Genomic DNA, 25,708 nt, shown 5'->3' with positions numbered 1-25,708 from the left:
TTCCACAACCTTTACAGACGTTACATGGTGCAAACCACTACATATCTAATCTATAGTTAGAGTATAAGCACAACCAATGCATTTATTAGGATTGACTAGGGCTCACCAGCGCCTAATGTGAAGTTGTGTGTGTATAAACAGTTAACCCTAGAACTTTAAATTGTGTCCCTGAAAATCATAATGGACAAGTGGTTCTTATAAGATGCCCTAGTTGCCTAGAATATGTTCAACATTCTCGTTGGTTTCCAAGGGTGTAACAGGGGGGTGCTGTGTATAACATATAAGTCTTGGGGTGGTGAAAGCGTCAGCAGGGTGGATCACAAATGTCATTTCAAAACCATTCATTTTAAGGAAGTGTTAATGTGTGAAAGTCAACATTATGAATGTGTTTTAACTATTTTTCCATCCTGTTGTATTAGGATAATTTCATCACTCCATCTGTCTTTGGAGAAATTTTGTACAATAATTTCCTCTTTGACATCCCGAAGATTTTGGATCTGTGCGTGCTATTCGGGAAAGGAAACACTGCACTTCTCAACAAGATGATTGGTGAGCAGATCCCTTTCATGAATTTTATTGTACTCCTGATCAGTTTTGCACCTTCCTCCTGCTGTTTCACTTTCTCGTTCTACTTCTCCATCTATAGTGTTACCTGTTCACCCTTCTCATCCCATTTGCTTTTGTTCCCTCCTTAACCCTCTTGCTTTGGCTTTTTATACTCCTTCTGTTCTATGTCCAAGCCCCTCACTCTTGCCCCAATCTGTTCATCTTCCTCAGTTTTTCATTGTCACTTCCATTTCACTCCTTTTCAGTTATTCAACTGCTTCTTCCTCTTTAGGACCAACCCGCTTCCTGTTTCAAATGTTCAGTGTTCTTTTAGTCACTCTTTTTGTCTCTTTCATTGTAAAGTCCTCTATAGTCCTGTCCTTCCTCTGATGAGTTAGTCTCACCATCTCCTTTCCCACTCTGCCACACACTCTTCCACATTGTCCCGCTCGTATTCCTCGTCAGTATTTGACTTTTTTTAATGTTTTTTTAAACTTTTATTCGGTATACAACCTTCAAGTACAGAAAAATTAAACACATAAGAAATTCTTTCATTACAGTTCCAACAGAAGCAAAACATGTTAAAAGCCCATGTCAAATCAGTAAAATCTAAACAGACAATATAGAATAAAATATTGTATAAAAGGCCAAATAAAAAGTGCACATTTAAGCAAAATGCATAACCGTTATCGAGGAGAGCCTTGCTTGCTGCCTCTCTCAAAAACAGTTACTAGATCATGAGAAAGGTGGGAACCTTGGCATAGACACTATTTAGTACTGCACATCGACCTAGTCCACACCTGTAGCCCTTTTCCTTAATATCCACGCACTTTGAAGGGAATGTGCAGTTGCAAAGACAAGTGGTCCCAGAGAAAGTCAGAAAGTTCATGGCTTTGTTGGTTGTGGGAACCCCAGCAAGTCTGATAATTGGTCTTAAATAACATCTTCTCTGATTGATGGTCGTAGCACACAGCAGAAATCAATAGGTCACAGTTTCACTCTCTGCCCCACACAAGGGGATTTGCCAATGCCCATGTTGTTCCAAGATCTTTGAAAAGATGCCAACGGCAGAATCCCCAGCCTGAGGCGAACTAACGGGGACCTTTCAAAAGGTGGGGCACAGTTGTGGCTAGATAAGTTTCAAAACAGAGTTCAGTTTTACAACAGAAATAGGCTTGTCCTAGTTTTTGTTGCTGTCCTCTTTCAACAATTCATTGTTTCGTATATTAGCCTTTTTCTTTACATTTGTAAGCACCTGACTCTCTAGACTTTGGGGATTTCCCCAAAGAACCCACTCCTCCAGTACGCAGAGGGTATTTGTTACAGGGGAGACCCATCTTGGACTCTTTCCGTCCTCCAGGGACATGATATGCAACAATGACTCGCAATATTTTCCCAGTCCTTCAGTACGCCATAACATGACTCAGTAGAAGACTAGTCTCAGGGCAACTATTCCTATAGCAGGGATACTTCGAGCGGAAGATAAATGAATGCATTGGGCGTGCTCTGAGGGAGTATAGGCAATTGTTTTAGGAACTTGTGTTCCGAAATTTCATTTATGCTGTGCTATCACAATCCCACATTTCTGCAACATAGATAGATGCTGGGAGTGCCTGTTTTCCGTATAGATCTTAGGCTGGGGAGGTTGCGCAACTGCCATTTTGATTAAAAAACTTCGTGGTTGCCCCAATATATTTACCCAGAGTAATATTTGCTTTTGTGATCTGGCAGACCAACCCCCGTTCTCTTGAAATCTGACAACAAATAATCAAAATATTTTACCTGTCCTAAGATTATTCAGTCCGTTTTTATTTCGCAAGGGGCAATTTGTAAAATACTGCGGCCTGAAGACCATCACCTTGGTATTTTCTGTGTTTAATTTAAGGTGCAATTCTGCACGTTTATTCTGAAAGACACTCAGTGAGACCTTCAAGCCTTGTGGGGAGGGTGCAAAGGGTGGAAAGCATGAAGTCGTCATAAAGAAGCAGACATTTTTCAGAATCCATCTTTGCACAATGCAGACACCCCTTCATTGGGGCCTCAATAATCTCCTGTACAAAGACGCTAAAGAGCAGGGGCGCCAACAGGCACCCCTGTCTCACGCTGGGGTTCACATCAAATGCGGGTGTTGCCTCTCCTCCTAAACCAAACCGACTGCGGCCTGGCTCTCTGAGTAAAGCAGCTCTATGATCCAAACCAGCTCTGGTGGGCCATTTCTAGATAATAGTATCCATCATAGGATGTTCCTTGACACAGTGTCCAACGCTTTTTCCGAGGTCCACGGAAACTGTTTACAACTTCATTTTCTTCCTAAACCCTGCTTTAAGATCAGTAATTATGTTGTTAGAATCTGCCCACTCTTGCAGACGGATCAGGATCACCTTTCCGAAGATTTTGCAAGCACTAGCCAGCAGTAAAATGACAGGTCCCTACCGCCTTTTTTTTAATATATGGGGACAATTAATGTTTTTTGCCAGGAGGATGGCATTTTTCCCAGAGAGTGCTATAGCGTTAACATTTTGACCCAAGAAAGGGACCCATACACCCTCCTCCGCCTTATATACATCAATTGGGTTGAGGTCCGGCCCAGCTGCCTTCCTGCCCTTTTGCGACTTTAGAGCCATCCCCACCTCTTGTGCAGTGAAAACTAGTTTTCTGCTGCCTAGTGCTGGCATCAACCTTGTGACTCTCCCACCCAGGAAGTCTTCTAAAAGGCTGGTATATAGCTTTAAAAAGTGGGTCCGCCAAGACTCACTCGGGACACAGAAATTTAGCATCTGATACCCATTTAATTCAGAGTCGGCAATCAACTTCCAAAAAAGGACAATATCCCCATCTTCAAGTGCTTTCGAAAGAGTTAAACAATGGTTTTGAGCATAGTCTCTCTTTTTAGATGCTATTAACTTGTTGTACTCAGCCCTAACTAATCTAAGGTTAAATGTATTCACCTTAAGCCTCTCTCTAACACAGGCATCTATTTTTTGTTTTGCACCTTTGCAGTCACCATCATGCAAGTTTATTTTTGGTGTTGCCCTTTTCTTTATAATACTCATTTTAGATGAGATATAGGGGCTCAAATGTTGATGCAAACATTCAAACTCTAGGGCAATCTCCATAGTTTCCATTTCCAAATATATAGGTTTGCCTAAATTGCGTTATATAATGCTGTTTTTACTGAGTGATCAATGATTTTGGCACATTTAAGTGCCTTGCGGGCATGCCCTGGTATTGAAACGATGTGCTTGTGCGATAGTGGCAAAGCCCCAGCAATCAGTGTCTCTATAATTCTTAGGCTCAGAGTTGTGGTCCCTTTCAAACCTCTCCACAACTTCAAAGCTGCCCACCCTTGCCCAGTCCTTACCAGAAATCGATATGTAATCTATATTAGAAGCACTACTGTTGCCTTTGAATGTGAATTTCACCCCAGTCCTCCCCATGGCGTCCATTGTAGGCCCTTAAAGTAAGGCTACAAAATATTCGGGCAGTTTCAATTGGCTAATCGGTGCACCTTTTTGGGATAAGTTGCTGACAAAGTTGATATGTCCAAGCCCAGATATTGGTCTTCCCACAATCCTTCCAAATTCCCCAGTTGGCTCAAACTGTAGGTTTATATCACTCGCAAGTATTGTGTAATGCATGTGTAATTTGCTTGTCCTAAAGGGAAACCAGTTCCTTCAGTTTCTCTAATGTCACCAGACCCAGTGGACAAGAGGGCCTGTTGTAAATATTATACAATGACAGTACTCCTACGTCCCATCCCCTTTCCTCCATACTGCATGCACGTCACTCATTAGGGGCGGGAGACAGAACATTTTTCACCAGAAAAAAATCTTCTCCTTTAAATTTAGGGGGGCGTGGCCCTGGGAGCATGTGCTCCCCAGACTCCGCCCACCGGCGCCACTCCTCAGTCCCCTTTTCCACATCGACGGGAATGGGCTGATTTCACCAGCGCTCCTGGGTTTGGCTTCGGCTTTGTAATACCACGCGCTTCCCTGGATACTTTTTTCTGTCTTTTTTTCATCAATCAGGTACTCGGTCCTCTGGATCCACGCTCCTCCCCGGCGCATGTCGACATCAGTGGGCTTCAGCAGGTATCCAGCTTGTGAGGGGCTCTTCCCTATATCTGAACCCCATGCTCTTTGCCTCTGCTGCGTTGGCCCCAACCACGGCTGGGAGGGTTGTACCGCGCGCAACGCGCTTACACCGCATGCTCTGAAGAACAGATTAGCTCGGTGGAGGGAGCTCTTCGAGAAATCGATTCCAGAGGACTTGAAGGACTTTGTCAGACAAGTCGCGGCCCAAAGGAGGGACGCTTTTTTCCATCGCAGCACGCAAGGGCTACTCCTTTCCAAGGAAGCGCCCGAGCAGGAGGAACCTTTCAGGTTCTCGCACCAGCACTGGTACAGAGGCTATACCAGCTACCGGCCCCCAGGCCGAGGGGGTCATTAGATCCTTCTGGAGACAGTGCTGAGGGACCGCAAGGTTCTTTTACCGGGTTTACACCCGAGGGGCTACTCCCTAGTACCGTCCAGATGTCTGAGCGGGTGCCTGCACTCAGCACTACCAGCGATACCGCCGAGGGCAACACGCCTACCAGGCACAGTCCTGAGGTGCAGGGTAGGTCTCATGCTCCACCACCAAGAGTCCTGGAGGAGGCCGGGCCCTTTGAGCCAAGCACCACGACTGTGGTTCATGGCACGCAGCTGTACAAGATGGCCGCCGGGCCAGACAAGATGGCCGCTCGTCCGATACCGCCCCTTGTAACGGATCAGGTGGGAGAATGAGTGACATGGTGGGACTGGTGTCAACCATGGACATGGCCTACAGCTTATCCATCAGCATCGCTGGGCAGGTTTAACCCGCAGCCAGCTAGATAGAGTACGTACCGGCCCCAGCAGCTGCCTGCTACTCCGTCAACATCACCGGCCTGTGAGGACAGGTTCTTTGAAAAGTTCCTCATGCTCATGAGATCTCCTCAAATGGGGCAATCCTTCGTGATGTGATCGGGGACATGCTCCCTCTGGCCCCTCCGCCTGCACCTATAGTAATTTCTCCTATGGCTCCAGTGCTGCAGACCCCAGTGCAGCCCGTGCTGCCCTTGCCGGCTCCTTCGATTCCGGCTCCCTTGCCTCCCACAGTTCAGGTGGTTCCATGCCAGCCTCTGCTGCAACCTCCGGCTCCGGTCTCCACATCGCAGCCCTCTGCGCCCAGCACTCCTCCACCCGCCACCCTAGTGGACACCGACGAGGAAGAAGACCCTGACACGCCATCAACAGCCAAGGCCTTCCACAAATGGCTCACAGGTTTGGCAGAGTACTTGGGGCTTCCTCAACCTGTGGTCGAACAACCGGACGCAGGGGTTTTGGCCGAGGTCCTCACACTACACCTCGCGGCTAGAACAGGGATCCCGATGCAGAAGGACGTTGTCGCCTTGGCCAAAAAAAGGGTGGCTTAAGCCCCACTTGGCCCAGCCTGTCAATCGACGCCAAGTATAGGCAAGTGGAGGGGGATCCACTCTTGCTGTCAGCACACCCTCAACCGCACTCTTGAGTGAGATCCTGTATTCGAAGCTGCCCGTCGTTTGCATCCAACGGGCGTCGAGAAACTCCTGCAGTGGCCGCATCTGCAGTCTGCACAGGCACACAAGGTAGATGCAGGAGGACATCATGCCGAGAAGGGACTTGACAGACCTCACCCTGGCCACGTCCATGGCCGACAGTTGTTGCACCTTGCCTAGGATGGCCTTCGTCCTCTCCTCCGACGGGGAGGCCAATCACGCCACTGTGTTGAGCCTGACTCCCACGAACAGGGCGACTTGCGACGGCACCAAGTGGGATTTCGCGAAGTTGATCGAGAATTCCAGATCCGTCGCAGTCGGAACGGTCTTTGCTGTATGTACGACGGCGAGTTGCCTTGTCTTTGCTCGGATGAGCCAGTCGTCCAGCTAGGGGTATACGTGGATGCCCTGCAGGTGCAGCCGTGCCGCTACCGGCGCTAGACACTTGGTGAATACCCTGGGCGCCGACTTCAATCCGAAGGGAAGGGCCTTGAACTGGTAGGGCCGCCCTTGGACTACGAATCGTAGAAACCTTCGATGTCCTTTTAGAATGGGGATGTGAAAATATGCATCCTCCAAGTCCAGCGACGATAGAAAGTCGCCCTCCTCCAGCTGTCCCAGCACGTGCTGGAGGGTGACCATCCGGAACATCTGGGACTTGATGTACTTGTTCAGATGACAAAAAGGTCCAGGATGGGTCACCAGCCGCCGGTCTTCTTTCTTATGAGGAAGTACCGTGAGTAGACTCCGGAGCCCCGGAGCCTCTTTGGGACGAGCTTGATGGCTCCTTTCTTCAACATCGCCTTTACTTCCAGCAGCAGTTGGGGGATGTGGTTTTCCTTCCTTGGTATGGGTGGAATGCAGGGGCACTTCCTTAGAAACTCGAGGGTGTGTCTGCGGGCCAGGGCATCCAGCATCCATCGGTCGGTGGAGATGGACTCCCACACGCTGACGAACTTCGCCAGCTGGCCTCCCACCGGGGTGCTCAGGTGGGGGCCCGACGCTAGGGCCAGTTCAATCCTGCTTTGTGGTAGTCTTGCCGCCTTGGCCTCCTTGGCGACGACGAGATCCTCCTGATTTGTCGCGTCCTCTGTAGGCCTCCTGTGACGATGAGCGGGCCGCTTGGCGGTACGTCGAGGTGCCGCCGCTGAATCCTTTGGAGGCACCTTGCTTGCCTCTGGAGTTCCGAAAGGGCGGCCGTCATTGCTGAAGCACGCCTAAGGCACGAGCCGACTCCGTATCGGCCTTGTGGCTTGCAGCGACTCGTCCACTGTCTTGCCAAACAGGTTGTTCCTGTCGAAGGGCATGTCCAGGACCCTGGTCTGCACGTCTTGTTGGAAATCGGTTACATTGAGCCAATCGCGCCAGCAAAGGCAAACGCTGTTGCCCATTTGGTGAAAACCGGTGTCCGCAATGTCCGTGGCCACCGTTATGGCGTGGTCCGACACCACCTCTCCTTCCTGTAGGATTTCCAGGGCCTCAGCCCTCTTGTCGCCCGGGAGGAAGTCCAGCAGGGGAGCGATCTTAAACCACAGCTCATTGTCGTAGCGGGCCAAAATCGCAAGGGTGTTGGCCACTTTAATGGTAGTCGCCGCCAACGAGATGACCCTTGGTCCCATAGCGTCCAGTTTCTTCCCCTCGCTGTCCGGCGGGGAGGTCGAAGTTGACGCCGTCGCCCCCGACATTTTGTTCTTGGCCGCCGCGGAGACGACCGAGCCCGGGGTAGGCTGCTCCCTAAGGCAGATGGGGGCGGATTCCGAGACCCAGTACTTCTTCTCGTACCGGTCTCTCTTGGCATGGGTCTTGGATGGGTTCTTCAGTAGCGACAGCCCCTCGTCCCAGATGTCCTCAAGTAATAGAACCAAGAGGACCGTCTTCCTCTTGGCTTCACTCCGTTGGTAGAGGAAACCTTCCTTCTTATGTTCCACGGGGCAGAGCTGGAAGAGCTTTGATGCCCTGGCGATCATGGCGTGGAAGGATCCAATTTTGTCGGGCGGGGAGGCCCGAGAAGGGGATGATGGAAGGCCCACCACCGTCGTCATCCGTCCCCGTCGTGGCTGTCTCCATTCCCGTATCATCCCTCGGAGAAGGAGATGAAGGCTGCGAAGGCCGAGAAGGCTGGAAGGGAGGGGGTGGATGAATTCTCCTCCGCTTGCTTGGAGGGCTTCCCGACGGTCCAGGCTCCTCTGGATCGTCCGTTGGTGGTAAGGGCAACCTCGTCCTTATCTCCGTACACAAGGCCTGGATCTCCATCAAGATTGCTCCTGAGTTGTCTTGTGGCCCAGGCTCCGGCAGCGACGGGCGCAACGGTTGGGGAGTGGAATCCTCCGCATCCGCGGGTTCCTCGTCGGCACCGCCGTTGCTTTCTTCGTCCGCATCGTCGGGATCCCTCCCGTGAGACAGGACCTCCTCAAACTTCTTGTTCAGCATCTTCACAACTCCAGCCAGCTCCTCTTTAGAGGCTGTATCTGTGTCCGTGATGGCCACCGGGCCCCCCCCCTCTTTTTCCACCCGGGGTTTCACAGGGCTGAAAAGAGGATTCCCTCTGCGGTGGAAGGGAAACTCTAGGCCCGAGGTCGCCTCCACTGGGGTAGCCTCCACAGGCTTTGCCAGGGTCGCCACGACTCCCTCGATAGAGGCCTTAGCTGGATGAATCAGGGCCTTCACGACCTTGGGAGCGCTTGAGGCCTTCAACTTGGGGGGAGGGTCACCGCCTCGCTCTCCCTCAGCTGTCCCCATCGGGATCGACCAGGGCTTCTCCCGAAACGTGCCCGGGTTCTCGGATTTCCTCTTCCCTGAGCGTTGGCTCGTGGTTGACGGCGTCAGTGAAAGTGCGCCCTGCCTGGCAGCCGAGGAGCCCAACCGATTAGCGCTCCTGGTGCCTGCGGACTCGCAGTGCTTAGCCTTTTGTTGGGACCCCATCGCCGGAGCGCCCTCAAAGGACTTAGAAGGCCGCTCACACTTCTTCTTGTCACCTACTGCTGGGCTCTTTCCTTCCAGCCAGTTGGTGAGGCGGGTACGACGATCCCTCATCGTCCGTTCGGACATGTTCTTGCAAAACGCACAGTCCTTCTCCACATGCGTTTTCTCCTCATGAAAGCAGTAGAGACATCTGGAATGCTCATCTTCCTTGAAGACATTCTGCAATCCGCATCCAGGGCAGCTCCTGAAAAGCTTGGATCCGGGCGTCGTGTTTCCTTTGTCCTGGGCCATGTCCACGCGGGGTAGGCCTCCAAGATCTTCTGGTCCTCCAAGAAGCGAAACTCAACAAAAACTTCGCCCTTGAGGGGCGTAGAAAATTCCGAAACGGGTCCCCGTTGATCGGAAGTAGAAACGGTGGAGCTTGAGGCTCGATTGACCGAAAAAATTAGATTATACTCTTTGAAAAATCGCAAAACGCAGTAAAAGCTCGAGAGCTATAGCATGAGGACTCCCAACACTTGAACGTGCAGTAAATATCTGAAGATGGCTGCTTAGGTCTTAGGTAGAGGGCAGTCATTGCCTGGGGGCAGGATGACCCAGAGACCAGTGATTGGTTATTAGGAGAAAGACAGTTCAGAAATTAAACTGAAACTGATTTTTTCTTTACTGAGGATTCCCAACCTGACGATGGGGAATATTCATGAGCATCTGAATCCATGCCAGACCCATGCTGGAGAACAACAGTTACAGGTAATTAACTTGTTCCTTCCAACGCCTCGCTGCACCTTCGTCAATCCAACGTGGATGCCATGCTGGCAGCCATTAACCAAAGGCTTTGGCAGGAAATAGCCAACTTCCTTCCAGAACTTCCGGTGCAAAGCCAGGCACGTTTCAAGGTGGGACTGGCGGAGGCTAAACTGGTGGCACAAGACATCATGGAGTCCACTGGGGGCCACATTGACACCTCTGGCCGGGCCATATGCATCACCACAGACATGAGAAGGACTGCCTGGCTCTGGGCTACTGAATTCAACCCAGACGTCCATGGAAAGCATATTGGACCTTCCATTCTAGGGTGGTGACCTCTTTCACTCCACCACTGATGAGGAGCTAAATAAAAAGAACAGTTTGCAAACTGCGAAGTCTTTATCCTTACGAAGGCCACGCCCAAGATGTACACCCAGTCACATCAACACTCCGATAAGGGGCGGACGTTTGGTGGGTTCCGAGGCTTCCAAGAACAGAGGTCGAGACAGCCTGACCGTTCTCTGAGTCAGCACCAGTGCAAACAATAAAAGGGGGGGAGCAAGGGCTTCTTTCAGTCCCCCTCCTCCGCAACAGCCTCAGAGGGAAAGAAGGCATGATGCGCCCCTTCGGGTCCATGTGTCCCCGGTGGGGGGCAGGCTTGCCCTTCACGCACAGTTTTGGCATCAGAAGTTTTCGAACCCTTGGATCCGATCCATAGTGTCTACAGGTCTCCGTCTCCTCCCTCCTCCACTCCTCTCCCACAGATTGGGACAGCAACTCTGTTGGTGGAAATTTGGTTGCTCGTCGAGTGCCAGGCAGTGGAAGAAGTCCCAGCCTCCCAGCGAGGCTTGGGCTTCTACTCCAGGATTTTCGCCATACAAAAGAAGAACCAGGGTAGCCTGAGAGTTGTGTTGGACCTATCCATCATCAACCTCTCCCTCACTCTTCAAAAATTCAAGATGGTTACGCTAGCACTCATAGCGGAGACATTTTTCCGAGGGGACTGGATGTGTACCCTGGATCTGAAGGACGCTAATCTACACGTCCCTATTTGGCAGCCTCATCGATCCTTTCTGCAGTTCAGGATCATGGGCTGCAATTTCCATTACAAAGTTCTACCCCTCGGCCTCAACTCAGCCCCCAGGGTGTTTACCAGACTAATGAATGCAGTGGCAGCCCTCCTCTGGGCTCAGGGTCACCACGTCTACCCATACCTGGACGACTGGCTCATCAGGGCGAGATCTCCGAAGGCTGTGCATCTCACTTACGCCGCTCTTATGACCACTCTTTACGAGCTAGGATTCTCTGTCAACTTCAAGAAGTCTCAACTGCAGCCTTCTCTGAGCCTGACCTTTCTGGGCCTCATATGGGACACGAGCTCGGAGAGTTTTCCCCTCCGAGGACAACATCATGGCCATCAAGAGGGCCGCAAGTCACTTCCTCAGTTGAGAGGTGAGCTCGGCCTGATGGTACCGGCATTCACTGGGGATCATGGAAGCAGACTTACTGGCCACCCCCCACACAAGACTCAAGATGAAGAGATTACAGCTACACTTCGCAGCCTCATGGAATCAGGAGAGAGGCTCCCAAGCGGAGCTTGTCAGCATTCCTCCTTCTCTCCAGCCGGACCTCACCTTGTGGTCCAGGGACTGCAGGCCCTTCCGACAGGCACCCCCTCAGGTCTCCATCACCACAGAATCTTCCCTGGAAGGCTGAGGGGCTATGCTGGACAAACATTGTCCATGTAGTCTGGTCCCTACAGGAGCAGGAATCTCATGTCAACTGGCTGGAGCTGAAGGCTATCTGGCTAGCTTTCCTTCTGCTCATTGGGGCCAAGGTCGTCCTCATCCAGACGGACAACTCCACCAGCATGTACTATGTCAACAAGCAGGGTGGCACCAGGTCCCCTCTGCCGTGCAGCCTAGCGGTCAGCACGTGGGAATGGGCCCTGGAGAACAACATCTACCTGACTGCAATACACCCCTGGGGGAGTCCAACCTGGAAGCAGACAGGCTCAGCAGGCTGATTGCAGACAATTACGAATGACAATGAAACAATCAGGTCCTGCTTGAGGTATTCAGCAGATGGGGGCATCTGCAAGTGGATCTCTTTGCCTCCTGGTCCAACAGGAAGTGCCAGCAGTTTGCATCCTAGCATGGGCGGGGGCCCGGCTCCCTGAGCGACGCACTCCAGATACAGTGGAATGGCATGACAGCATATGAGAATCATGTCTCATCCGTGGTGGCCATGGTTCTCGGAGCTCCTCAGCCTCGCGGAAGGGCCTCCCATTCACCTGCCGCTGGGCCCAGCGCCCCTCCTCTCGCAGCGGAGGGGCAGGGTCATCCACCCCGCTCAACAGAAATTAGCCCTCGCAGCGTGGTTTCTGAACAGGTCACACTGAAGCATCTTAGCCTGTCGCAGGCCAACCTGGACATCATTCAGGGCGCTAGGAGCAAGGCTACTAGGAACCAGAACAAGAGTAAATGGACCAGATTCTGTCATTGGGCGAACTCTAAAGAGATTGACCTCCTCACCTGCACATTGGACGATGTGCTCTCATTCTCGGCACACCTCGTTCACTCAGGGGTGCAAATCGACACCTGCCGCACCTACTTGGCAGCCATAGGGGCCTACAGGAATTCCGAGGAGGAGGTCTTTTCCTTCTCCAACCCAGTGGTTAGACGGCATCTGGCGGGCCTCACCAGGCTCTACCTACCCATCAAGAAGCCACACCCGTGTGGGACCTCAGTGTAGTTTTGGGCGCCTTGGCGCACACACCTTTCGAACCAATGGCGTCTGATGACATCAGATTGGTCACAATTAAAACAGCCTCGTTGATGGCTCTCGCCTCTGCTTGAAGATTCAGCGAGATCCTGGCTATGGTCGCATCAGAACCCTATACTACTTTTCACAAGGATAAGGTGGTCCTGAGAACACACCCCGCGTTCCTACCTACGGTAGTCTCCACTTTTCATCTAAACAAGGCAATAGTCTCGTTTTTTGCCGACCCTAATGACGAGGCTCAGAGGGTCTTGCACTGTCTGGAGGTCAGACGCGCTCTGAAATTCTATCTGGACAGGGCCAAGAGCCTCCGCAAGTCGGACGCTCCGTTTGTCTCCTTCGGGAGGTCAAGGCCAGGTTACCAGGCATCCAAGGCCTCTACAGCAAGATGGATGGTTTTGGCTATCAAGGAGGCCTATGAAGGGCAGCACAAATCACTTCCAGCTAACAAGCACACCCACGCTGTCGGAGCCAAGGCCCGGGGCATCACCTTCCAGCGGCAGGTTCCATGGCAGATCACCTGGGCCACCCCTTCGGCTTTCTGTAAGCACTACTGTTTGGACGCCGGCTCGAAATCAGATGTGGCTTTCGGACAGGCAGTTCTAACGAACTTGTTCACTTAACTGTTCATTTTTTTCATTTCCCCACCTTTCTTCAACTCCTGGGATGGAGCCATGCTGGAGAGCTGCAGGAGCACTCTCCTTTGCTTGGTTTCACATGCTGGAGCACGCATTTTTTAAAGGGTAAGCCCTTTAGAATTGTAATGCACGTAGGGTTCGTAGTGCAGATTTCCTCCTTTTTATGAAAAAGCATCTGTGGGTTTTGATCTTATATAAAATTAATTCCTTGCCTTATCCCATTCAGGGTTATTTTTCCTGGTGCTTAACTTTTCCTTATGGTCCTCATTGACTCTGAACATTTAAAGATGGCCGTCCCGCTCTGTGTAGAGGGGTTTCTTCTGCCTGGCCTGACTCCCCCTCCCATTGGTTGCCCGGGCCTTGATGGGCCAATCAGAGCAACCGGGAGGCGGGAACGAGACAGACCTACAAATGCCCACGACTAAGGCCCCCTGTCTGCTTCCCTGTCCGCTGACAGGCCGCTACATGAGACTTCTACTACACCCCAACCCTCCTTGATGATGCCATCCTTGGACTACTGGACTACCATGACTCTCTCACCCCATTGTCCTTGGGTCAGCTCCCTCCTCCTGATTGCCCTTTCTACCTTCCTGGCTCCCTTTATCAACTTCTCCGCTTGTTCTCTCAGCTCTCCCTGTCATGTACTAAATTGAAGTTGTCTCTGTACTCACCTTCAACATCTGATTCCCACTTCTTCATCATAACCACAGGGCCATACATTTAACTTGAAAGTCAAACTTGGGTGTATTCTGCATTTAACTTTGGCCATTGATTGTAACTTGCTAGCATAGTGACTGTTCTATACTGCTGTACTTGCTTTCTCCTCCCTCCGCCTCCTCTTCTCAGCCATGGCGCTTTCTGTTTCTCCCATCTATTCCAACTGCTTCTCTATCAACTATCCTTCCCTTTTCACCCCCTGCCCCTCCTCTATCTTCCCTCCTTTCCTACTCTTTTCCCTCCTCCCTTCCTCCCCACCACCCCCTGCTAAAATCCGGCATTACCCCAATTGCCATCAGGCATGGTAATTCGTAGCCGCCTGTCTTTTGCTGCGACTTTGCCCCCTGCTTCCCCAGTTAAGCAGAAACCTGCGCAGTTCCCTCTGGGACCACTGCAAAAGATTTAAGACTACAGGTGTTTGGCAGTAAACCCACTTGGTAGCAGTCTGTACCACACAGATTCACTTGGTAGCTGTGGCTGAGCAGTCAGACTTCCCTCAAGAAGAGTTAGGCAGTATACAGAGTATTCACAATAGGTCAAAAGAACACAGTAGAACAAGTAAACACTGAACAGAGCTTGGTGTAAAAGAGATATAATTATTTATTTAAAACCACATCTAGTAAAACACACAGGCACTAATGTTAAGCAGTTCAAAAACACGGTCACTAAAAGATATACACTCCCTTAAAAGAATATTAGACAATTCTTAAGTAAAGCCCCACTCATTTTCAGACAGCGGTGAGCACTTAACGCAGATGGCACTCTAATAATTCGTTTTAAAAAGGGAGAGAAAAGCAGACATAAATTGAAACAGACCCCAACACTTTCACAAGAACACAACAAGAGAGGAAGGCAAAGTAAAACCGTGAAGTTAGAGTTCAGAAGGCCGGATCCACTTTAAGAGGATCAGAACGAAATGTGTCCAAGGTCACACGGTTGCAATGCACAAAAGTCTTGAAAAGGTTCAAAAAGAGTTGGACCAAAGAAAGGGACCAGTTAGATGGTCAAGGCGGCCAGCCCAGTCCAGAAGGTTAAGGGATTATTATTATCTTGTAGCAATCTTTAGAAAGGGAGGCCTGGCGGACACGGTACTTTAAAGTGGTGAGAATACTCCAGCAGGGGCAGTTGTTCCTGGCAGCGGATGCAAGTCAGTGCTTCGTCCGGGGGAAGAGAGGATCTCGTCGGGGAGGAAGACAGGAGTCCGTTGCACTGCCAGGGAAGAAACCAGCCGTGGAGTTCTCATGTAAAAGGAGCGGTCCTTTTATTCGCGGCCCAGTGGTAAGTGGCTATCCAGTGGCCGGGGTGTTTGGCACGGGCAATTCGACCACAAGACGTCCTGGGATGCGAGGAAAAGAAGGTAAACTGGTTGTGCCCACCAGTCAGGGGAAGAAGCCTCTCCAGCCGGGAGATCTTCTCTGTCGTCGGGAAGTGGTGAGTCGGTTCCGCAGAGCTCCACCGGTGCTGTCGTCGTGGTAGGTCGGCTCAGCTTCTCCCTCGTCGGATTCTCAGGTCCTGTGACGACTTCTGAAGTTCCAGTCCCCAAAGCCCTGCTTTTATGCAGCACACCCCCATTCACTCAGCCTAGCTGTCAATCAAACATGCTGAGTGGTGAGCCGGCCGGCTCACCACTTGGGCCAATCACACAAGAGTGCGACATGAGTTACCAAGGTAACTCAGTCCAGGTTGCCTAAACCCCCTCCCACGCCCCCTGTGGTACCCAGACAGAGTGGCACCACTTTTGGAGGCTTCGGTGGAGAAGCCCGCCAAAAAGGCGAATTAATATTAAATAAATAAACCGGCAGTATGATCGAGGCTATGAGAATTAATTAATTAAAGTTGGTAGCTACGAACAATTGGAAAATCCCATGGGGATATATTCGCGGTCGTATATAAAAAGTAGTATCCACTGCCACCAGCCAAAACTCGATCAGGGGGGACGGAGACGTGCCCCCTCGACTAACAGACCCCGGGGCAATCGAATTGCCCCGACCAGTACGTCCACAATATGATGGTTTGTACCGGTTTCTGTTAATAATTTCGGACTAGTAAAGCCAATGGTGACTTTACATGCCCTGGGAAACAGTAGTCAGTCCCAGGGTATGGAGTCTATGGTGGGGTGTCACTATGACACCCCTGTATCACTGCACGGAGGGTGCTGTGTAACACACATAGTAAAAACACATGAGACCCTATGGGGTAAAGCACCCCATAGCCCATAAAACACATAAACAGTCAAAGGAACACCATAAATCATGTCCAAGAGTGGGAGAAAAAGAGTCTCACTCTTGGCAGGAGAAAAAAAACAAACTCCAGAAATCCAGCAAAGCTGCTGGGGGACTCACTAGCTTAGGAAATTCAGCCTAAAGAGAGAATTCTCCCTAACACCCCCCACATCCCCTCCCCTTTTTTCATGTTAAAGCCTAGCACTACCCAATTGCCATCAGGCATAGTAATCGTAGCCGCCCTTCTTTCACAGCCACCCTCCCCACCCCCCCTCCTTTTTTAATGTCCATTAGCACTTACTTAGAGACCCCCAGCAACTTTCCTAGATTTTGAGGACTTGATTTTTTTACCTGGAGAGAGTGTGAGCCTTTTTTCGCACTCTCTCATGTATTTTGATCTGTGTTTTACTCTTGTGTTCTGATTATGGAGTTTTAGACAACTCCATAGGCATCATCTTTTCATTTGTGTTACACAGCACTCTCTGTGCAGTAACACAGGGAAGCCTTTCTGGGCTGTCCCAAGGTTTAAATACCTTCTCTGGGATAAACTACTGTTTCCCAGAGAATGTAAAGTTAAATTAACTTTACTAGGCTTTTTAAATTCCTAGACCCAGCACACACTATCTTACAATAGAGTGCTGGAGGGGTTACCTAGTATCCCCTGAGTCTAGAAACTCATGTAGCAGTCAAATGCTACCCTTTCCTATCGAAATGGCTGGTGGCAGTGGTTTTACAACGAAATACCATGATTTTTCCCGACCGCGAACACTAGTAGTGTTAAATTTCGGGAGCTATGTTTTTCAAGATGGCGTCTGAGCCTCCTTTATTTAAACGGGACCCGGTCTTCTTTTTTCGCCATTTCTTTTTGGAAAGCTCATTCTAGAGTTTTTCTCTGCGCGCCAAACTAGGTTTGGTCCCTTTGTTTCTATGCCTTTGGTGGGCTTCAGGACTGAAGACCGCCTCTGGCACCTGAGTGTCTGGGGGGACAGGAAGTGAGGGAGGTGCCAGAAACTCCCTGTGTTTAGTCTCCTAGGAGACCCAAATGCACTCTGGCATGATTGGCTGGCTGACTGTCCGGCAAGGACAGCCACCCTGCTGGGTGAGTGGCAGCTAGGCTGGAATGAATGGGAGAAAACTGTTTAAATGGCAAGTCTCTTGGCTTGGAAGGCAGATTCAACCACTGGAACGAAAGAACCGTTGGTTTGCCCGGCGGAGCCCTACTGCAGGTCCGAATCGCCAAGTTCACCTTGACGGAGAAGCCCTTCAAGGACAACTTCTTCCTTTGAGTTGGTAGGACCAATCAACTCATAAGCCACCTGGATACCATTCTCGGTACTGATCGTATTTTCCTCAGAGTGCTGCAGGAAACCGAGTAACCAGGGACAAGGACACCAGTTTGTGTGCTTGAAGCCAGCTACCGCAATCTAAGAATTGCCAGTTTGCCAGCTTTGTGACCAGACACCCTGCAGTGCAGGAGTCCCCATGACGTCCTCCCTCTTGTCCCCACGACTGAGGCTCAGGAACAGCGAGATCTGCAGGAACAGAAGTCTTCAGCTGCATCTTTTAAATATAAGGTACTGTGAAAACCTGACCGAGAGACCTTACCTCTCACTGCGAAAGTTTGTGAAACATTGGTAACTTGCAGGCCTAGTCCGCTTGTGACCCGACATATAACTCTTTCTTCTGAGCACTACTTCAGAGAAACGTGGCAAAGACTTTTCTGTTTATCTACCAAACCGTTTCTTCCTATTCAAGACATTAGCCCATTGACTTTGGCCTACCTATTGCATTGGACCAACTCCTCTGGTGAACTCTAACTATTTGCACTGTTTGAAAGTAACTCTACTATTCGTTTTTATTAATGTATGCCTTTTTGCTCCTACTTCAATTGCTCTGAATGCCATTTTGCTCCTACTTCAAAGTAGTTTAAATGTTTCAGAACAGGTTAGTGTGAAGTATTGTAGAATATTTTAGTGTTATAGTGATTGCCTCCTTTTAGTGAATGTTTTCTAAATGACTGTGTAATAAATGAATAAGTATTTTACCAAGAAACCTTGAGTGTACGTGTCTATTTGAATACTTGTAATTGTAGACCTCTGTGTAACCTCATTACAAGCTCACATTCCCTCTTGAGATAAGCCTGGCTGCTCAGCTCGCTACCAAAAACTGTGTGGTACAGACTTATACCAAAGGTTGGTTTTGCTTACACCTGTAATCCTAGTTGTGTGTAGTGGTCCCAAAGGGTACTGAATACACACTTTGCCTAACAGCACTATATAAATAAACAATCAATTCAAAAGGAGGGTTGCCTTTCCACCCTGGGGCTACATTCTGTTGTAATGCCCATGCAGTATGGCGGAAAGGTGACGGGACGCAGGAATAATTAATAGTTACTCACCATAGTGACTAACGTACTCCTAGTCCCCTTTCCTCCATACATCCCATCACCCTCCCCCCTAATAAAACTGGTGTAATTAGGCAATGGTAATATTGTCGATGCATCAATGGGGACTGAGGAGTAGCGCCGGTGGGCGGAGTCAGGGGAGCGCATGCTCCCAGGGCCGTGCCCCTGCATGCTCTAAATTTAAAGGGGAAGATTTTTTTCCGGTGAAAAAGGTTCCGTCTCCCGTCCCTAGCGAGGGACGCCCATGCAGTATCGAGGAAAGGGCACTATGTACTAGGAGTACGTTAGTTACTACAGTGAGTAACTATTAATTACTTCTCCATTGCATGTCTGGATACTGTAGGTCAGGCGTGTGGACCAGACACTCTTTCACTTCCAAGACTACATTTTTCTTAAATAACTTTTTATTTGCATTTTGGAAAAACAGCCCAATACAACCAACATTACATAGTACCATGTGGTTCCCCTGCAATTCCCCCCTCCTGCCAGATCCGCTACTGCCCTTTCTCCGGTCCTGGTTATTCCCCTCAGTCCATGACGTTGATAATAGAAGAGTGTCCCCTAGTTCCTTAAACTGCATAGCTCTCCCATTTCTCCCATATTTTAATATATTTCCACAGCATTCCTCTGCTCCGGTAGACTATCATTGACATACTCTGCCAGTTTTCCATGCCACTTTCCCAGGTTGCTACTGTCTGGGTGTCCTGGAAGCTCTATTTGACTGACGGGTCTCTTTTTACTACCGTCGCCGCTAGGGTCATCAGCTTGCTTTCCCACCTGTTCCCTTCAAAGTCACTACTAGTATTCAGTAGCAGCATTTTAGGATCTCGCGGAATTGCCCTGCTCAACACTTCTTTCAATCTGTGTAGGACCGCCTCCCACAAGGCCCTGGTCCGTCGGTAATTCCACTACATATGATAGAACGTGCCCTCCATTTCCCCACACGTTTCGGCTCTTCCCATTTTATAAAGACGGTCCCTTTAGTAGTACACTGTGCAGGATTTTCTACTGGATCAACCTAGATGATATATGCAGGGTTCCATGTAATAATGTCCCCTCAAAAAATGTCTTCTGACGAAACAGTTGCTGTTTTTTGCAGAGACATTACATTGAGCATGCAGGGGATTCCCCCTAAACCCCTGTTTTTTTTTGTTTTTATTATTTTTTTTTAATGGGCGCAGGGGCCTCCCTGCAACCCGTCCCCATAGATAATGTCACATATATAATGTCGGCAATGGCTTTTCCCGGCGACATTATGTGTGGGGACATTATTACTTGTTAATATCCCTGCAGAAATATCACCATGCAAGAACGGCGCTGTATTTTTCTGGCGATATTAACCCATTGAACCTGCGCGGGACACCCCCGCAACTCCCAAATTATTTTAAAGGGAGCGAGGGACATCCCTGCAACCCCCGCTCCCATTTACCCCAAAAATGATCCCCACTAATAATAACACCTTTGGCCGTTCCCGACGAAAATATACATGCCAATATTATTGGTGGGGATAATATTTCCCGAGTCCTCTTCACCTCCCCTGCCGCCACCTGGGCCTCCACCCATTCCTCACTTTCCAAGGTGTCCAGGTCTCTATCCCACTTCTCTTTAAGCTGCGTCAGAGGGCGTGCTGAGAATGTGTGATGGCTTGGTATAATACAGAGATGCCTTTTTTCCAGTGCTTCTGTTAACAGGTTGATCTCTAGGGGGCTGTGGTCCGGCAGGTCTAGGTTACCCTCAAGTTGCATCATCACTGCATGTGTCAGGCGTAAATATAAGCCTGACTCTGACCTAGCCCATGCTTGTCCCTCAGCCCCTGCAATGTTATCATAACTTTCTTCCTGATTATGTCCCCCATTTTGGTTATCCCCGCCGTCACCCATCTTGGTTGGCCTCCCAACTTCCCGATTTCCTTCAGCGCCTGGTTGTACCACAAGGGCTGGAATTTAGTCATCTTGTCGTTCCAGCCTATTGCTTTGGTGGTTTCTGTCCTAATTTGCACTAGGCTCTGACCCGCCGGATGTAGCCGTTTCCACCCTGAGTTCCCATATAGCACCTGCAACGAGTCTGCACCTTCCATCAGTTCAAGTTCCAGTGTTGTGTGTGCAAGTTGACCCACCCCCCCCCATATAACCATTCATTTGCAACTATCAGTTGGGATGCCCAGTAGTATTGTTTAACATCCGGTAGTTCCACCCCTTCTTCCCACACGACCTAGTCATTGTGCTTAGCGCTATGCGAGGGTGTCTATTCTCCCACACCATCTCTCTGATCAGTGTGTTGATCTCAAATTCCCAGACTAAATTAAGATAAATCCAGATCAAAAGTCCCCCACTTGGCCTACCTTTAGGCCCTTTCACAGCTAGGATAGCAAAAATTTGATATCCCTGGAACTGGAATTTATCAACAGCCCAAGGTATTCCATTCGGGGTCATGAATAACCCTTGCCCCTCCTGCTATATTCCATGATACGAGACTGTATCCCAAAGAAGCGTCTAGGCTGCCTAGGTCATGGGTCATTCAGTTGACCTTTTCAATTTTATTGTACTCCTGATCAGTTTTGTGCCTTTGTCCTGCTGTTTCACTTTCTCACTCTACTTCTCCATCTCTAGTGTTACCTGTAAACCCTTCTCACCCCATTTCTTTTTGTTCCCTCCTTTCCTACTCCTTCTGTTTTATGCCCTACCCCTCACTCGTGCCCCATCTGTTCATCTTCCTCAGTTTGATTGTCTCTTACTTTTTTGCTCACCCTTACCATTTTACTCCTCTTAAGTTATATTGAACTGCTTCTTCCTCTTTAAGACATCCCTCTTCCTATTTCTAACATTCAGTGTTCTTAAGTCACCCTTTTTGTCTTTCATTGTAAAGTCCTCTATAGTCCTATCCTTCCTCTGATGAGTTAGTCTCATCATCTCCTTTCCCACTCTGCCTTACACTCTTCTACATTGTCCCACTCGTATTCCTCATGAGTATTTTTTTTTTTGTACCACTGACACCCTCTTCTCTATCCATGTCTCTTTCTGTTCCTGTGCAGCTCACTTGCTTCCTTATTTTTCATTTTTTTTAATTTCGCCAAGCTGCACACAGATTTACAAAATAGTACACTAGGAAATGTGGAGGAAATTACACTATCATGAAGCTGAAACATCTTGGGAAGAATCCAGCAGTCAAGTGTTGAGCAGAGTACAAAAAATACACAACCTGGGGGGTCAGACCATCATTTGAGACCAGAGGATATTTTGGCTCTAATGCGTTCCCAGGGTTTTCTTTTTAATGCATAGGCCTGGATCTAGCATAGTACCTATAACACATGCATAGGGAATGTAAGGAAAAAGGTGTAATGGCACCAAATATGGGGCTTGCATATATAGTTGCCATTATGAGCCCAGGAAGTTGGTAGATGAATGTTTGAGTTATTGCCAGATATCACTGTTGAACATAGAAATCTTACAAATATACTGCTGATAGTGCTCCACAAACTCATCCACCTGGGACTGTGTTCATTTCTTGTGCAGGGCCAAGCATCGAAGTCTAAGGAGTCTGCCTAGAATGTTGGCATCGGCAAGCAGATTAGAGGGTCCCCGTTAGACCAGAAATCGATGATTGCTTTTCTTTTTGCTAACTTTGTTAGTCTCCCACCTCCCCTTTTGGTTTTTGCTTGCTTTCTTTAGGTTACGACTTATTTTATCAACCATACGATTCAAAGTCTCACTGCCGACTATAAACTGCATTTTTGATATGCTGCCGTTAAGATGGATTTTCACAATCAACCCTGGGGTGGATTATCAGAGGGCACCCTATTATAGCGAAAAAGGAAAAGACACTGATATCTAGACAAATTGTATCAAGGTAGGGAACGAGCAGTACGGCTAAGGCTCAGAAGAGCGTGGGGGTGGTCTGGCAACTTGGACCCGAGCACTGACTGCTCTGCAGACCTCCACCAAGTCTGGACCCTAGGGACTCAATCTTTGGTTCGGAATGGCAAGAAACGCACTTCTCTGCAGGCGGTGACACTACACTTCTTCAGCCATGGAAAAGGGGACAGATGTCATGGTTGCAGTGCCCTTTGAAGATTTCTTTGGTTTGGTGGAACTTGGCAAGCTCCGGGTGTTGGGCAGCACTATTCCAGGGTACCACCTGTTCTGAGTGATGCAAAGCAATCTGGCTTCCCAGCGGTCATGAACAACATCCAAACCCTGGTGGACTTCTTGGGCTCAAGATGTCCGGACATTCCTCTTCAGGACCCATGAAGATACCTCTGCAGGACGGCAGGCACACAGGACTTGGTTCCAGGACACTTCAGCTGAAGAGCAGCAGTTGCACAATGTCTCCTCGTAGCTGCGGGAAGAGGTCACTTGTCCAGGTCCTCTCTGTTTCAGTCTTTGAGTCAGCAAAACAACCTTTGGACTTGTTGAAGAGTTCCAGCCGCAGACTTCTTCCTCCAGCTGGATTCAGGATACAAGCTTCAAGAATACTCAATGTTTCTTCTTCTGGCTTATGACTTCAGTTTCTGACACAGAGGTGAGTGTGGGGTCCCTTGTTATACGCACATGTCCCTCATTCACTCAGGCTGAGCTAGGCTCAGCTAGCCAGTCACACACTAGTGCATTCATCAGGCAGCATCCAATCAGGCTCACAGGCATTCATGCCATTCACCCAAAACCAGACACCCAAAACAGTGAACATGTATTCGAGGCAACTCCCGGCCTTTCAGAGCACATAATGCATGCATTCCAGTTTCAGTCAGGACTGCCTCAGACTGACCACCGGCATTGTGACCACAACCAAAACCAGACACCCACAACACAGAATGTGAATTGATTCCTCTCTCCATTCATAAAGGCCCGAGGATGTACCCAAAGCAAGCAGTCCCTGGAAAGGCTCCAGCCAGTCTGGCATGCACAGCCCCAGAGTCATATACGGTCCTTCCACCCAACAGCCATTCAGGGGAAAGAAACAGAATCAGGGCTTCTCAGGAATTTTAGAAACAAAGGGGTAAAGGCAAAAGAAACCAATCGGCTACAGTGGCCATCTTGCCTTTGTGTAGGAATCCATTGATTCCTATGGCAGGGCCTGGGTATTTCAAACATAGAGGATACCCAGAGCGTCCCCTGTCAAGTCTGCATGTAGCTGCCACCAGCCCATACCCTGCACGGTGGTTTTCATGTGGCCCAGGGACGGCTTTTGCTACCTGATCCTGACCCTTGGGACGGCTATATGAGGGAGGACCACATGGGGGGAGGTGAGCCTTGGGGGATAACACAGAATCCTCAGAATCAGTCACATACCCCCACTCCCTTTTAGGGATGTTCCCTCTCTTCCTCATGCCTTTATGGCATATTGTGACACTCTCCCTGAGCCTCTAATCAAGTCTATTTCAAGTATTCCACAATACCCCTTAAAGACTTGGTTATTAACAACTGAGACCAGCATGACGCAAGGAGCAGTGATGATTACTCCCAATGTAGTTCATGTCACCTTTCTCATCATCGCATCAGAAACACTAAAACAACTGAGATGAGAAAGAGGCGAGGAGTTATGATGATCACTCCCCACGAGAATGGTGAGCAACAGTCTAGTCGCTGAGATAAGACCATTGGCCGGACATGGTTTAAAACCATGCCGGGAAGAGTAGCATGGTGTTCTCAAGCTCACTGCTGAGCAAGGTACTTCGAGCTGTTGTAAATTTGGAAAGAACATGGCAGTGGAGTATACCAGGTGTCCTGCGAGTTTGGCCCCACATCCATTTGTGATGAATTCTAAGGAGGACTCATACCCGTAGGTTTGTAGCCTGCTTTTGATTGTGAAGAGACACCTGGGAAAGGGGGTTATTTCCCTAGGAGTGGATTGCAGTATCCAAATGCAAGAGTTATCCTTTTGAACTTTTAAGAAGCTTCATTATTCTTAGTTTGAAATGTTTGGTATTGGTAAAAGGAACCTGGGGAACTGAGCCATTCCTTTGAACTGTGAACATTGGCCATTTGGTTTGGATTTATACCTTTTGTTTTGGAGTTGAACATTTTCACACTTTTGAAAACAAGAGACTATATCCTTTGCACCTTATAGTTAGTTTATAGTGTGAGGGCCCAATAGGATTTCGGGCAAATGACATATTCTTACTTTGGGACATCTTGACAAAGGACAGACCCATTTATTTGGTTGAGGTAGGGAAACACTTCTAGGGATAGTGATGCATTTTCCACCCCTCTTTTTATTTAATAAATGTGTGTAACCAAAACAGTGAGTCCTCTGTGTCTGCGTCTCATTCCTGGCTCTTCACCCAGGGCTTCACCTTAATCTGGCTGGAGGCAATGCTGGTTGGCTGTAACGGTCAGCCTTGGGTCGTCCGTAGGCTGCACATCTTCAAAAGGGGTCTTGGCTCCATTGATGATCTGTGAAATGGCTGCAAGAGTTCTCTTTTTATCCAGGATTTGGACGGGAGTCACCCCCTATTCCACCAATGGTATGGATCTGCACCATTGAAACTGGCAGGAGATGTCCAGTCCTGGGCAACCTCTGGCCAACACATCTTCCCAGCAACAGATACATTTTGGCTTGGATGTGGACTGGGTCCAGATAGACCCAGCCCCCACATCTGGCCACACTCTCTGACCAACTCTTTGCCCGGGAAAGCAGGAGCTTTTTCCAGGAAAGGGCTTGCCATATTATGGCAATTCTGAACCCAAGAGGGCAGGAGGGCCATGATACAAAATGGCTAAAGGACAGATGAAAATGATGTGGCACTACCATTTTAGAATATATGGTACTCTAAATGGCATGTGGTCAAATGCAAAAGTGCATATGAGAAAAATCAAAAACACAGTAGAAAGATGTCCACTGCCACCAACCCATCCTGAACACATTTGTCTGCAACAGAAATGTTGCAAAATACAAAGTAAAAGGGGCACACAGTATCCCTATCGCAATTCACGTTGAGGGATGTGTGCAGTTTAAAAATCAAAAGAATTCCACTAAGACACTCTGGGTCTCCCAGTTCTGATAGTTTGAGGGACTTATCAGTCTCCCCAGAAAAGGTGAGCAAAAACAAGGTAATTAAGGCTGAGGGCTACACCTACCTGGTCAGGGTGCATACAGTAGCAACAAGATAGGGGGTTTACTTTGGTTGCAGTACAGTGCAGCCTTTTTTTTATTACATTAGAAGCCAATTGCTCCCTGA

At 49.1% G+C, this 25,708-nt stretch overlaps 1 protein-coding gene across 3 annotated transcripts in view; it reads left to right on the top strand.

Annotated features, from left to right (window-relative positions):
• Window positions 1-25,708, top strand: part of ASCC2 (activating signal cointegrator 1 complex subunit 2) — a 1,015,237-nt gene that overhangs the window by 295,536 nt on the left and 693,993 nt on the right. For all 3 annotated transcript variants that reach the window (XM_069619287.1, XM_069619286.1, XM_069619285.1), the window contains one exon: window positions 420-549. In XM_069619287.1, coding sequence (XP_069475388.1) covers window positions 420-549 — 130 coding nt within the window. The remainder of the gene's footprint in view (window positions 1-419; window positions 550-25,708) is intronic.

Source organism: Ambystoma mexicanum, chromosome 10, assembly GCF_040938575.1.
Source record: "Ambystoma mexicanum isolate Mex_15411 chromosome 10, UKY_AmexF1_1, whole genome shotgun sequence".
Classification (NCBI taxonomy): Eukaryota; Metazoa; Chordata; class Amphibia; order Caudata; family Ambystomatidae; genus Ambystoma; species Ambystoma mexicanum.
Note: the sequence above shows the minus strand (reverse complement) of the source record. Positions and strands in the feature narration are given on the sequence as shown.